Here is a 15,143-nt window from a genome sequence, read left to right as displayed (position 1 = left end):
GCCAAAATGCTAAAATATCTTAGTGGAAATCACCTGATGATGTGATCGAGTTCTGCCGAAAAGTTGTCCCAAGAAAGACAGTGCACACTCAAAACAGTCAGTTATGGCGGCGGGCTGCCCATGACGTCATATGACCTATTTTGTCGCTCTGCAAGCGACGAAATGCTCCCGACGAAAGCGCGTGCACAGCCTCCTTGTTTTCCTCATCCCGCGTTCCCGTTCTCTGCTGCACGTGGTTTTGTTCATTGCTTTCCATGCTGCACGTGGTTTTGTTCATTGCTTTCCATGCTGCACGTGGATTTGTTCATTGCTTTCCATGCTGCACGTGGTTTTGTTCATTGCTTTCCATGCTGCACGTGGTTTTGTTCATTGCTTTCCATGCTGCACGTGGTTTTGTTCATTGCTTTCCATGCTGCACGTGGTTTTGTTCATTGCTTTCCATGCTGCACGTGGTTTTGTTCATTGCTTTCCATGCTCCACGCCAGTCCATATGGAACCATCGTATCAAAATGTCGCCGCGAAGTCACGTACCAGACGAAAACCCTGCCTTGTTTCTATGCCACGTGGAGTGATGGCCTAGAGGTAACGCGTCCGCCTAGGAAGCGAGAGAATCTGAGCGCGCTGGTTCGAATCACGGCTCAGCGATATTTTCTCCCCCTCCACTAGACCTTGAATGGTGGTCTGGACGCTAGTCATTCGGATGAGACGATAAACCGAGGTCCCGTGTGCAGCATGTACTTAGCGCTCGTAAAAGAACTCACGGCAACAAATGGGTTGTTCCTGGCAAAATTCTGTAGAAAAATCCACTTCGATAGGAAAAACAAATGAAACTGCATGCAGGAAAAAAATACAAAAAATGGGTAGCGCTGTAGTGTAGCGACACGCTCTCCCTGGGGAGAGCAACCCGAATTTCACACAGAGAAATCTGTTGTGATAAAAATAAATACAAATACAAATACAAAATACGTTGGTGGATATCAACTCATATTCGAGACAACGTGACAGTACTGTTTGTGTCTTTTCGTGACATGACGCCCAATAACTAGGCTCGAGAGATATACACGCATAAAGTGTCAGTTGTTCAAACAAAGACTGATAACTTATCTAAAATGGATGACACTCGTCCATATTACAGTTTTCCCCATAGTACACTCAGCACTGAGTAAGATTCGTTCAAGACCCAAAATCCCACAATGATGTCTGTCACACCGACGTCTCATTCGTCAGTCCTTTTGGTAACCTCTCCGCCTCGGTTGTTTGTCTGATGACCAATATACACTCAATATCCCGACCATACAGGCTTACCCCTTTATACAGATCGCTGACAAACGTGTATGGTTCGGTAAAGTACTTGCGAAAAGTTTATATTTCTATCGTTATGCATACAGATACACACACACACACACACACACACACACACACACACACACACACACATATATATATATATATATCAGAATTTTAATTCATAATCTATTTCTGTAGAGTTTGTTTCTCGTTTAACGGTCAAGACAGAGCTGACAGCATGTAAAAGATAAATAAATAAATAAATAGAGGTTGGAAATTATTACATTTACAAAAGCAAAATTAAATGACTAAACAAAGTCAGATTAAAACATCGTTCGAATGAAAAAGACAAATCAAAATAAAGTCAGTTCAAATCAACGTGGAAATCAAATTGCTTTAAAACTGCACCCTTGGCCTATGAGAACGAATGAAGATGGAAATTCTTCGCGAAGTGTCGGTAAACGAATCCCTGTTCATGTCATATACATCAGAGAGCTCAGTGAGACGTGAGAAACTCTTAAAAGAACACGCTCAACGGAATTTCTTTACCTTTTAGTTGTTGAGAAAAGGTGAGAAGAAAGTCATCTTTTTGCTGAATGCAAACCACAGTCTGCTCCTGTTTCGAAGACGACAGAAAGGATAGCCAAAGATCCGAACAAAGTACATCTTAAAGAATCTGCTATTCAGTTTTTTGTACTTACATTGAATTAGAAGTTGGTGTTGTTATGGTACAGCTGCTTTAATTTGCAAATGGTTGTGTACTCCTGCTGTATGCTTTTGGGAGTGGTACTTGTCTCTTTCTCTTTTCAGTTTTTAAAAATATTTTTTATTTCAACCAACTGCAGATGTATTTTTGTGCCAGTTGTGCTGTTTGGATTGACTGAATTATTTAGCAACTGAAAGGAGTGTATATATATATATATATATTTGTTGGGTTTTTTTGGTTTTTTTCCCCCTCAAGGCCTGACTAAGCGCGTTGGGTTACGCTGCTGGTCAGGCATCTGCTTGACAGATGTGGTGTAGCGTATATGGATTTGTCCGAACGCAGTGACGCCTCCTTGAGCTACTGAAACTGAAACTGTTTCCAAAGATCTTGGACATAATTATGATGTGGGTGTGAGATATGTGAAAAAGGATATAAATGTATTACCTTTATTTCCTTCACCGTTTCTGGCTCTTTCTCTTTTAAAAAAAAATCTATTCAATTCTTTATTTCTCATTCTTTCCTAAAAAAAAAAAAAAAAAAAAAAAAAAAAAAAAAAAAATATATATATATATATATATATATATATATATATATATATAAAACCACCACCACCAACAACAACAAACAAACGAAAACTGTGTAAATCAGTCAAGAACTTTGTTGCTGTGAATGCCGAGGAGACCTCTGGATGGGCACAAGACTCATGCTCCACAGTTTGATGATAATGAAACACTTGATGTCACCCCATCATTCCACAATCACAGGCTGTGTTTCGGTCAGCGATCTCCTGAATCGGTCGGTTTGGAAAAGCGCGACAGTGAGGTCTCACAACCTTGTTAAAAGTTCGCAGTAAAAAAAAACAAAAAAAACTGATGCTGAGGTTTTATGACAGGGTGGTGACTGAATACAGAGAGCAGGAATAAAGTGGGTCACAACTGGGACGGGGAACAATGAACCGAAAGGAGACAATGTGGTGTGTGTGTGGTGCGTGGGGGTGAGGAGGTGGGGGTGGTGGTGGGGGGGCTTGGGGGGGGCGGGGGGGGGGGGGGGGGCGTGGAGGGGTGTTTAAGGGGTGGTTGAAATGAGTGCAGCGAGACAACGTGACAGTACTCTGGAGAAACTGGGGCATGGACAGAAGGAACACACAGGCGGTGTCAGGAAATGAAGTCAGCAGGAGCAGACTGGCATTTGACGTCAACAGACGGGGTCTCAAGGGGACGGAGCGAAATAGGTAAGGGGCATGTTGAAATCTGCTGGGACTTCAATTTGTCGGGGACATTGATACATAGTGAGGAGTGGCCCAAATTAACGGGACATTGATACATAGTGAGGAGTGGCCCAAATTAACGGGACATTGATACATAGTGAGGAGTGGTCCAAATTAACGGGACATTGATACATAGTGAGGAATGGCCCAAATTAACGGGACATGATGCATAGTGAGAAATGGCCCAAATTAACGGGACATTGATACATAGTGAGGAGTGGCCCAAATTAACGGGACATTGATACATAGTGAGGAGTGGCCCAAATTAACGGGACATTGATACATAGTGAGGAGTGGCCCAAATTAACGGGACATGATACATAGTGAAGAATGGCCCAAATTAACGGGACATTGATACATAGTGAGGAGTGGCCCAAATTAACGGGACATGATGCATAGTGAGGAATGGCCCAAATTAACGGGACATTGATACATAGTGAGGAATGGCCCAAATTAACGGGACATGATGCATCGTGAGGAATGGCCCAAATCAACGAGACATTCATTTTGTTCGAACCACGTCTTAAACAAAATGAAGAAACAGCACATCTTCTTTGCTTTATATTTTGGGTTTATGAGTTTGACGAGCCCTGTGTGTGTGTGTGTGTGTGTGTGTGTGTGTGTGTGTGTGTGTGTGTGTGTGTGTGTGTGTGTGTGTGTGTGGCTGTGTCTGTGTGTCTCTGAGTGTGTATGTGTGTGTGTGTGTAAGTTAAAAACATATCTCGATGTCCATTCCATCATCAACAACAAAAGCAACCTAGAAATACCACAGTTGTAGTAGTAGTGGCAGCAGTAGCAGCAGCAGTAGTTGTTGTAGTTGTAGTGGTGTTAACCGGGAGAGTTACTGTTCAACAAAACCAAAAAAATAGTGGAAGCATCTCATCACGCACTTACACTTAGTAAAATATCAGTATGATATCAATAAACTTATCTGTATCAATACACACTAATATAATTACAGTTTCATAGCGTTCTAGAATTCCATCTATCTTCCGTTCTTCGGGAAACCCTTTGGTGTCAGACCGTTTTGCACGCAGTGCACCGTGGGTCGTGCTTTGAAGGGAAATGGGGGGGACACCAAATTATAAAGGTTTTTTTTTTTTTTTTTTTTTTTTTTTAAGGCGTAATTTCAGCAAGATGAAATATTTGTAACAAGTCTAAAGTTAGAACCAGCGCCTGTCATTCAAACCGTAGATGTGTGATTGGTGACGAGGAGGGGGGTGGGTGGGTGGGTAGGGGTAAGTGTCACGATGGGAAGGGAAGGGGAACAGGAGGCAGGGGGGTGGGGAGGGGTAAGTGTCACGATGGGAAGGGAAGGGGAACAGGGGGCAGGGGGGTGGGTAGGGGTAAGTGTCACGATGGGAAGGGAAGGGGAACAGGGGGCAGGGGGGTGGGGAGGGGTAAGTGTCACGATGGGAAGGGAAGGGGAACAGGGGGCAGGGGGGTGGGGAGGGGTTAATGGTCGGAGCTGACACTGTTGTTAGACGAGTTTTCGACGGTGGCTGTTTTGCATGAGGACGCACTTTACATAAGCGTCCCCCCACCCCCCCTCCTCCCCTCCTTAAATACGGAGACACGAAATATACACGATGAATTCAAGAAAGGTTGCACCATAATGACATTCTCCCTTTCCCAGGTTTTATCTGCGCACATTAGGAAAAGAAAAGTGTGTCGCATTTGAAGTAACGTTAGTCTACCTGCTCCTGGTTGAAAAGTATGTGTGGAGTGATGGTCTAGAGGTAACGCGTCCGCCTAGGAAGTGAGAGGATCTGAGTGCGCTGGTTCGAATCACGGCTCAGCCGCCGGTATTTTCTCCCCCTCCACTAGACCTTGAGTGGTGGTCTGGAAGCTAGTCATTTGGATGAGACCATAAACCGAGGTCCCGTGTTCAGCATGCACTTCGCACACGTAAAAGAACCCGCAGCAACAAAAGGGTTGTTCCTGGCAAAATTCTGTAGACAAATCCACTTCGATAGGAAAAAGAAATAAAACTGCACGCAGGAAAAAATACAGAAAAAAGGGCGTCGCTGTAGTGTTGCGAGGCGCTCTCCCTGGGGAGAGTAGCCCGAATTTCACACAGAGAAATATGTTGTGATAAAAAGAAATACAAATACAAGAGATGGTGCATTCTGAGATTCTGAGACTGAACCACAGCGCATTGCAAGCTTCTGGTTTTAAAACGTTGCAACTGAAAAACCTGTTTTTCCTGAAAGACCTTTAGAACAAATCGGAGATTCCCCCAAACATGACGCGGACACATCAACGAAGCCAGATCAAAGCCAGAGAAGCCAGTCCCCCCCACCCACCCCACCCCTTCACCCGACCCCCACCCCCCGAACTCCTCTCACCCCCTCCCCCCGCTACTCCAACCACGACCATAGCTGTGATCAGGGCACATGAAAAGTCAACCAAAGATTACGAGAACTTCATTCTTGAATGCGTTGTTACACACCTTGTAACCCGTACTTCAGCCACATTCAGCTTCAACACAACATGCTCCCCTGTTATTCATTTTCTCTCTCTGGAATACATGTGAACATGGGACCTGGAGCTGTACCCGAGCTCAGCACAGGACAAAAACAATGATGTTTTGTTATGTTAGGGGTCAGGTGGGGTCGGCTACGACTGATTCTTGGAAGTAACAGTCGATCAAGACTTGTAGTTTGGCAGCTGTGGGAAACGCACTGCCTGAAAATGAATTCAACGTAGCAAACTGAACAAGGGATTTCGTAAATATAAAATTTTTAAGACTCTCTCTCTCTCTCTCTCTCTCTCTCTCTCTCTCTCTCTCTCTCTCTCTCTCTCTCTCTCTGTGTGTGTGTGTGTGTGGAGAAACAGAGAGCAATGATAGGTATGAATGGTTTTTATTCATTTAAATCAATATTTCAAACAGAGAAGTATATTACGATTATAACAAATAAATGGCATAGAATCTGCTTTGCGAAGCTCAGATTGAGAGCACTTGGACTGAATGCCAACAGAAGATGGTTCGACTCAGACGTAGCAACATCTCCTTGCCCAATGTGTGGCGAAAGCCCTGAAGATAAAAATCATTTTATATTTCATTGCAAAAAATACGATGAACTGCGAAAAAACTGTACCCTTTTCAATACAGCTCCAGCGCAGAGAAAAGATTTGTTCGGCATACTGATGACAGAAAATGAAGATAAGATACTTTCACTTAAAAAAACATGTATCTGAGGCAATAAATATACGGAAAAGTCCATCATCGGTCCAAATACTCATTAATCAATTAAGAATTAGTATGGGTTTTATGAGGAAAAAAGCATAGATAAAAAGGAAGGGCTACATTTGGATGGTCGATCTCGTCATTGTAATTATTTAATGTGTTCGTATTGATATGATGGGTTTTGGTGTTGAGACATAAATAATTATTTCAGAATTTATATGTACTTTAGTATGTGTTTGTATTGATACGATGTGCGTCGATGTTACATGCGTAAATATTTACTATATGATTTATCTGCACTTTGTTTTCTGTGTACTGTCCAAACCTTGGTGACGAACGACTGAAAAAAGGCACATTACCCCCCCCCCCCCCCCCCTGTCACATGTACTTTAAGCTAATGACAAAGTGTCGCAAATCTCTTATTAGTTTATGTTGTTTCAGTTCTGTTTTTTTTTCCTTTCTGTTCCATTTTATATGTGTAGCACCATTTTGTTCTGATTAGTACCTACTATGTCACTAGAGCTTTTCAGCTAAAGACATTAAATATTTCAGTGTTCAGCGTTCAGTGTTCTCTCTCTGCCTTTCTTGCTTGTTTCCGTTAGCTTGTGTGTGTGTGTGTGTGTGTGTGAGAGAGAGAGAGAGAGAGAGAGAGAGAGAGTCTAAAACATGGAAAGTGACTGGCGCCAAGGGAACACGGACAGATAAGGCGTGGTGACAGTGTGGAAAACACACCACACCAACACAACGACGATACGAGGACAACCCCCAAAACTTGCAGAACGACGTCCTCAGCCCGGCCAGCAACACGGACGGGGAAGGAGGGGGGGGGGAGGGAGTGGGTGGGTGGGTGGGGGGGTGGTGGACAGGGGAGGGAGAGGGGACACCAGGTGAGGGGGAGGGGAGGACAGGGGCCTTAGGGGTCAACTGAAGTTGGGATGGGGGGGGCCGGGGGGGGGGGGGGGGGAAGGAAGGACGGTGTGTGTGTGTGTGTGCGTGTGTGTGAGTTGCAGGAGCATGTGTGTGTGTGTGTGAAGAGGGTTGGGGTAGGGTGTGGAGGGTGACAGAGGAATGTGCGGGGGTCGCCAACAAACAAGAGTGGCGCGAAGTGGGCCCACGTGGTGACGGATCGACAGACATCGTACGATGTGTGATGATGCAAGACGTCAAAACGTGGCGGTCCATGCACCAGCACGAGCTGGCCCAGCTCTGCCGAGCCCTGAGCCTGCCAATGGCCGTGCAGCTCTGTGCCCCCCCCCCACCCCCCCCCTGGCCCCCCACACCCCCCCCACCCGTCCCCCTGTGCGGCCCGTCGCTGTGTCAAGGGGTACTGGCAACTCGCCCACTGGCAACGCTCGAGCAGCACCAACGTTCGCTTCCAACAATGAATGAAAACACAAACGGCGATGACGCTGACGACGAGACACTATACCTTGCCAGCAGTGTTGTACTTTTATACCACCCCCGAAAATGGAGTATGGCTTCCTACATGGCGGGGTAATAATAATATTAATGATGATACATAGTTTTTCTATGGCGCGATATCCAGCACCAATGCTGCTCAAAGCGCCTTACATCATCCAGATGACTATAAACATGCCTTAAAAAACACATCAACCGCTATCTGACAATGGAAAACATCCAGTGTGTTCATATGAATGAAAAAGAACACTTAAGAGATGAATCAGATTATAACAGCTATGAAGTAAATAAGGCTTAGATTAAAACAAAATGCATTTCATAGAGCACACACACACACACACACACACACACACACACACACACACACACACTCACACGCACACACACACATACACACACGCGCGCACACATACATATATAATATATATATAAATATATATATATATATATATGTCCCTCCCTTACAGACACACAGACACACACTTATACACAGACACACAGACACACACACGCTGACATTAAATATCAACTGCACTAAAAACAAAATTGCATAAGCATTAAGATATTTCTTATTTTCTAACATAGAATTCTGTTCGGACATACTAACATGTCTACACACTTACACACGCGTACCAGAACACTGTACCCTCAAAAACACATGCGCGCACGTACGCACACACGCACACACGCGCAAAACACACACACACACACACACACACACACACGCCCATTAAAAATAACCAGATAGAAAAAATGCCATCACATCTAAGACCAAAATACATAAAATACATAATATAAACAAACAAACAACAACAACAAAAACCAAAAAAAACGGTCAGACACGTAAAAGCCCAATCGTGTAATATCCGACTGAACGTGAGGGTTGCAGCCGACGAGCGAAGAAGAAGAAGAAGAACTTTGATACACTTTTTAACGACATCAACGGTAGTTTGTGTTGACAACGATACTGATAACAATACTGAAATCTGAAAGCGTCAGAACATGGTGCCATATGGGCACTCTCAACACTTCAAAACGAAAAAAGAAAAGTCATGACGCTGTATGTGCCAAGCAGATGCATAACAGAAGTCTGTCGATGGACAGGATTATGGGAAGAAGGGTCAACATCCACTGGTTTTTAAAACCAGTGGTCAACGCCTCGCCCAATGTATGAGGCACATTTTGACATGGATGGACAAGACAGCGAGTTACCAGCAATGCCATGTCCTGGGGGTGATTTTTATTTATTTATTTATTTATTTATTCCTTTTTACTGGGGTGGCGAAGAGGGAGGCAAGCCAAATGCTGGATGGACAACATCAAGGAATGGACCAATATGGATAGCGCTACGCTGATACGACAGGCAGAAGATAGAACCGGATGGCGTCGTCTGACTACGGAATCGTCCCTCATGTCTCCTCTACGCCCATCCCGGGCAGGAGAATGAATGGAAATGGAATGGAACTGGGGTGGTCCCGATTCCCTGTCTACTTCATCAACGACCTGCATGTGGTGCCACGTGCTGCAATCCTTTTGTTGACCACCAGAAAAATCAACCAACCACGGGTTGCCATGTGAGATACCCAACCCAGTACAAGTCCAAAAAAGAAAAAAAAAAAGAATTGAAGATCATGTCACGTTACCGTTCACTTACCTCCCCCCCCCCACCATGCCCCCTCCCCCTCTACAGGGCAACGGTGTGTGTATGAATTAGCTTTGATCGAGTTTCAGTGTTTGCACACTTTACTTCCACATACTCCTGAAACGCTACACTCTTCACGTTCACTGAACCCAACGCTCAGAAAACCATTTTTCCTGAACAATGAAAGTCATCGCGCGTCATACGAGTTTCTTCGCTCGGCTCGTCACATGCTGGTTGGTTGACAAACAGTCTGAACGTTTTCTTAAGTTGAACGGCTGGGTTCCACAGCCAAGGGCTAATACCAGGCCGGCACATAATCCGACATACCTGGCGTATCAGCCACCACACCGACAGGTGTAAACTCGCCGCCCCCATGATCATAGAGGTGTGTGCTAATATAAAGTTCAGCTAGAATCTACAACTGGCTTCGTCAATCACTGAACTAGATCGACCAAACAGTATTATTTGACTATTCCCTGTGTTGACGGGTCCATGGCAATGATTCGGTTAGATTCTTCTCTACAGTGGAGCCACACATTGGCACTGCGTTTCAGTAAATGTGTCAAGGGGGTGGGTGGGTGGGTGTGGGGTGTGGGGGGTGCTAGACAAGGTCCGGGTTTCACATTCGGGTCTGAATAATTTTTTATGACTGTATACACTGGATGTGTGTTTGAAACGGGACTTCAAATATAGAAGAAAACAGGACGTTTCTGTAGTCTCCACGGTTGATGTTAATGAGCGCTGACCCTGATGATGTCATGATGCGCCACATCGACCCCCCCTCTACCTACTATTCTTTCACACACACACACACACACACACACACACACACACACACACACACACACACACACAAGCATTCCAAAACATCTGCCTTCTCTTATACAGACCCTTGGAAACCTTAGCATCCGAAAAAAAAGACCAAAACTGAATCCGACAGGTTCGTGGGGAAAAGTGGTGGGCCATTGCCAACAACTAAACATCACGATCAGTCATAAAAACTTTTTCTACCACAGTACTATCTCTCCCTCTCTGTCTCTCTCTCTCTCTCTGTCTCTCTCTCTGTCTTTCTGCCTCTCTCTCTCTCTCTCTATTACATATATCTGTCTCTTTATCTCTCTGTCTGTGTGTGTGTGTGTGTGTCTCTCTCTCTGTGTTTGTGTGAGTGAGTGAGCGCTTGTGTCTGTCTCCTTTTTTTATAACCCCGATCCTGTATTCAAAGAAACAAAAATAAATGCCCCTCTGTTCAGACTCCACCCGGCAATCTCCATAAAATTGACCTGTCAGTTCTGAGACACAAGTAATGGCTGCTTTCACACAGCTTGCAACGGCTCACCTTAGAAATTCTAATTTGCTTTAATTCCTCACGTAAGCAATGGGTCTGTTCCAATTTGGTGGAAGCCGACATGACGTTGGTACGTGTTAGTTTGAGAACTAGGTAGGTGCAGGCAGACAGAAAGAGACAGATGATGTGCATCTGAGACACGGCTCCATAAAGGGGGCGTATCAAGACCAAAAACACACTCCTTTCAGCTCCATAAAGGGGGCGTATCAAGACCAAAAACACACCCCTTTCAGCTCCATAAAGGGGGCGTATCAAGACCAAAAACACACCCCTTTCAGCTCCATAAAGGGGGCGTATCAAGACCAAAAACACACTCCTTTCAGCTCCATAAAGGGGGCGTATCAAGACCAAAAACACACCCCTTTCAGCTGCGACAATGGCTGTCAAACAGATTTTGAAACCATGCAAAATGCTGAAGTCCATACAGACAGCTGCTCTTTGTCCAGAAAGTCAGGGGTAAATCGTGAAGTGTCTTCGTCATGATCAGATTAATTTATGTGAATACATTTTTCAAACGATAACAATTATATCATCACAGGGATACGGATACAGATACGGATAGTTTATTCAATAAAGACCATGGCCCCTCTTTCATTACATGACATCACAGGGAAATATCCAGAAAAGGAATCTCAATCAGTAGACTGGTTACAGGTTTGCTAGGAATGTCCAGGAAATCTTTCACATCCGCCTCCACCGGATGGTATGTTCCTTCATTACATCAAGAGGGCGTTCAGTGAATCCCAGTTCTGCCCTCACACTTTGCTGAGAACGAGGTGATGACCCAGCTGACATTACAGGACCTTTATCCCGCTGCAGGCTGTCACCTGACCGCGCTGCCATTCAAACCGCCCTGGGCAACAAAGACTGATGGCTCTGACAAACATGCTGGGAGTGATCTGCGCTCCCCCATTAACAGGCCGCTTCACGAGCTGACCTTTGGCCTGGAAGTATTTCACAGTCTGCTAAAATGGCAGTATCAGATGCTCAAAGAGACTGTGTGGTTGTAACGGCCGCCGTGGCGTAGTGGCTCAGCCCAGGGATCACCGACAGCAGGGGTGTTGGATGGGAACCTACCATGGTGCCCTGTTTCGGCCCTGACCAGCTCCCGTCCTCAGAGGATTGTGAACCCCAAGGACTGCGACCAGCAGTGACGCGTGGCTCACTTCCCGGCTGCGTGTAATTATGTTACCATTGGAGGGATGGCCTATAGGTAAAGCGTGCGCCTAGGAAGCGACAGAATCTGAGCACACTGGTTCGAATTCCATAGTCGCCAGTATTTCCTCCCCCTCCACTAGACCATAGTAGTGGTGTGGACGTTAGTAATTCGGATGAAACAATAAACTGAGGTCCCGTGTGCAGCATGCTCATAGAACACGTAAAAGAACCCATGGCAACAAAAGGGTTGTCCCTGACAAAAATCTGTTGAAAAATCCACTTCGATAAGAAAACAAATAAAATTGCAGGCAGAAAAAAAATACAAAAAAGGGGTGGAGCTCTTGGTGTAGCGACGCGCTCTCCATAGGGAGAGCAGCCCGAATTTCACACTGAGAGATCTGTTGTGACAAAAAAAGTAAAAGATAGAAAATAAAGTAATACATCCTACGATTGTAGACTCGCCGCCCTCATAATCACATGTATATGTATGGTAACGCCGAAGATCAACTCGAATCAACAAACTACAAACATAACTGAACCACAGGGAAAAAAAAAAAACAACTCTGCAGGAATGCATTGCACAAAGCCACGCGCGGTCTCTCCTTGAGGGATACGGCCAGAATGTCACGGACAGAATGTCACGGTCAGAATGTCACGGACAGAATGTCACTGTCAGAATGTCACGGTCAGAATGTCACGGTCAGAATGTCACGGACAGAATGTCACGGACAGAATGTCACTGTCAGAATGTCACGGACAGAATGTCACGGTCAGAATGTCACGGACAGAATGTCACGGACAGAATGTCACTGTCAGAATGTCACTGTCAGAATGTCACGGACAGAATGTCACGGAGAGAATGTCACTGTCAGAATGTCACGGACAGAATGTCACTGTCAGAATGTCACGGACAGAATGTCACGGTCAGAATGTCACGGACAGAATGTCACTGTCAGAATGTCACGGTCAGAATGTCACGGTCAGAATGTCACTGTCAGAATGTCACGGTCAGAATGTCACGGACAGAATGTCACGGTCAGAATGTCACGGACAGAATGTCACTGTCAGAATGTCACAGTCAGAATGTCACGGACAGAATATCACTGTCAGAATGTCACTGACAGAATGTCACTGTCAGAATGTCACGGACAGAATGTCACTGTCAGAATGTCACGGACAGAATGTCACTGTCAGAATGTCACTGTCAGAATGTCACGGACAGAATGTCACTGTCAGAATGTCACGGACAGAATGTCACGGACAGAATGTCACGGTCAGAATGTCACGGTCAGAATGTCACGGTCAGAATATCACGGTCAGAATGTCACGGACAGAATGTCACTGTCAGAATGTCACGGACAGAATGTCACGGACAGAATATCACGGTCAGAATGTCACTGTCAGAATGTCACTGTCAGAATGTCACGGACAGAATGTCACTGTCAGAATGTCACGGACAGAATGTCACGGCCAGAATGTCACTGTCAGAATGTCACTGTCAGAATGTCACGGACAGAATGTCACTGTCAGAATGTCACGGACAGAATGTCACTGTCAGAATGTCACAGTCAGAATGTCACGGACAGAATATCACTGTCAGAATGTCACTGACAGAATGTCACTGTCAGAATGTCACGGACAGAATGTCACTGTCAGAATGTCACGGACAGAATGTCACTGTCAGAATGTCACTGTCAGAATGTCACGGACAGAATGTCACTGTCAGAATGTCACGGACAGAATGTCACGGACAGAATGTCACGGACAGAATGCCACTGTCAGAATGCCACTGTCAGAATGTCACGGACAGAATGTCACGGTCAGAATGTCACGGTCAGAATATCACGGTCAGAATGTCACGGACAGAATGTCACTGTCAGAATGTCACGGACAGAATGTCACGGACAGAATGTCACTGTCAGAATGTCACGGACAGAATGTCACTGTCAGAATGTCACGGACAGAATGTCACGGACAGAATGTCACGGTCAGAATGTCACGGACAGAATGTCACGGACAGAATATCACGGACAGAATATCACGGTCAGAATGTCACGGACAGAATGTCACGGACAGAATGTCACGGTCAGAATGTCACGGACAGAATATCCCTGGTGGTTAAAGTCAGTGCAGTACAATACAGCCCAACACAATACAGCACAGCATGTACATGGCACACCACACCCCGACAACACTCACCTGCACAGTCCGGGTCTTTAGGCTGCCTCCCTGAGCCATCCACAGCAGCAGCAGAAGCTGAGCTTCCATCAGCCCCAGACAGAGTCCCCTCTCCCTTGACTACATCATCGTCTTTTCTTGCACGCCTTCTCACAGAGAAAGAATCCCGTGACGTCACTTTGTCCTTCTGCTGGCCTCTCAGACGTTTGCTTTCTGACGTCATCGCCAACGTCATCAAGATCAAGGTCATGAGACCGAGACAGACGATGAGGCGGGTATGCATGGTTGTTGAGAAAGTGAGAGTGATGCTGGAGACAGACGACAACAGTACTCCTGAAAGAAGTGTGTGGAAATAATAACTACCACGCTGTTGTTTGTGGCGACGTGCTGCTGTTGTTCATTTCCTACTTCTTTTTACTTCTTTTCTTTTCCCAGTGGTTGCTCGTGGAAAAACCAGTCCGACTCTTCACCTTTTACTTAATTTGCCTGTAATTCACACAGTTCACAAGATTGATGGATGGTATTTCTGCCCAAGGAATCACTGCATTTTCCTTTTCCATTAGCACTGACACCAAGTCATCGATGCTGTAACATGACTGCACCCACTGTTACCAGTACACAAGGAAAGACTCCGCTGGTATTAATTAATAACAACTGTCCTCCGTCAAGCTCCGTGCGTCCCTGACTCACACACAACACGTCCTGAAGCAACACACTGACTGGCGGACGTGTGCCCCTTTATGACGAAGGACACAAAAGGAACGGGACAAAGTCCCTCCGTGAATCTGACTTATAATCCACTAACTGCCTCCGTGCAGAAACCTCTTCGCTTACCAGGGCGCAAAGTCCGTGAAATCCGAGGTGGGGAGATACACCTGATAGCTTGTCAAGTTTCCGAGGGAGGTGCACTGGGCAGGCAGGTTGGGGCTCCAGACCAGTTTTGGCCGGGCA

At 45.5% G+C, this 15,143-nt stretch overlaps 1 protein-coding gene across 2 annotated transcripts in view; it reads right to left on the bottom strand.

The window, feature by feature from the left end:
• Window positions 1-14,675, bottom strand: part of LOC143298800 (uncharacterized) — a 70,118-nt gene extending 55,443 nt beyond the window's left edge. For both annotated transcript variants that reach the window (XM_076611772.1, XM_076611781.1), the window contains exon 1: window positions 14,214-14,675. In XM_076611772.1, coding sequence (XP_076467887.1) covers window positions 14,214-14,475 — 262 coding nt within the window. In that variant the 5' untranslated portion in view covers window positions 14,476-14,675. The remainder of the gene's footprint in view (window positions 1-14,213) is intronic.
• Window positions 14,676-15,143: the final 468 nt, after the last annotated feature.

This window comes from Babylonia areolata, chromosome 2 (genome assembly GCF_041734735.1).
Source record: "Babylonia areolata isolate BAREFJ2019XMU chromosome 2, ASM4173473v1, whole genome shotgun sequence".
NCBI classification, from domain to species: Eukaryota; Metazoa; Mollusca; class Gastropoda; order Neogastropoda; family Buccinidae; genus Babylonia; species Babylonia areolata.
The sequence above is the reverse complement of the archived record's forward strand: the minus strand, read 5'-3'. Positions and strand labels throughout refer to the sequence as shown.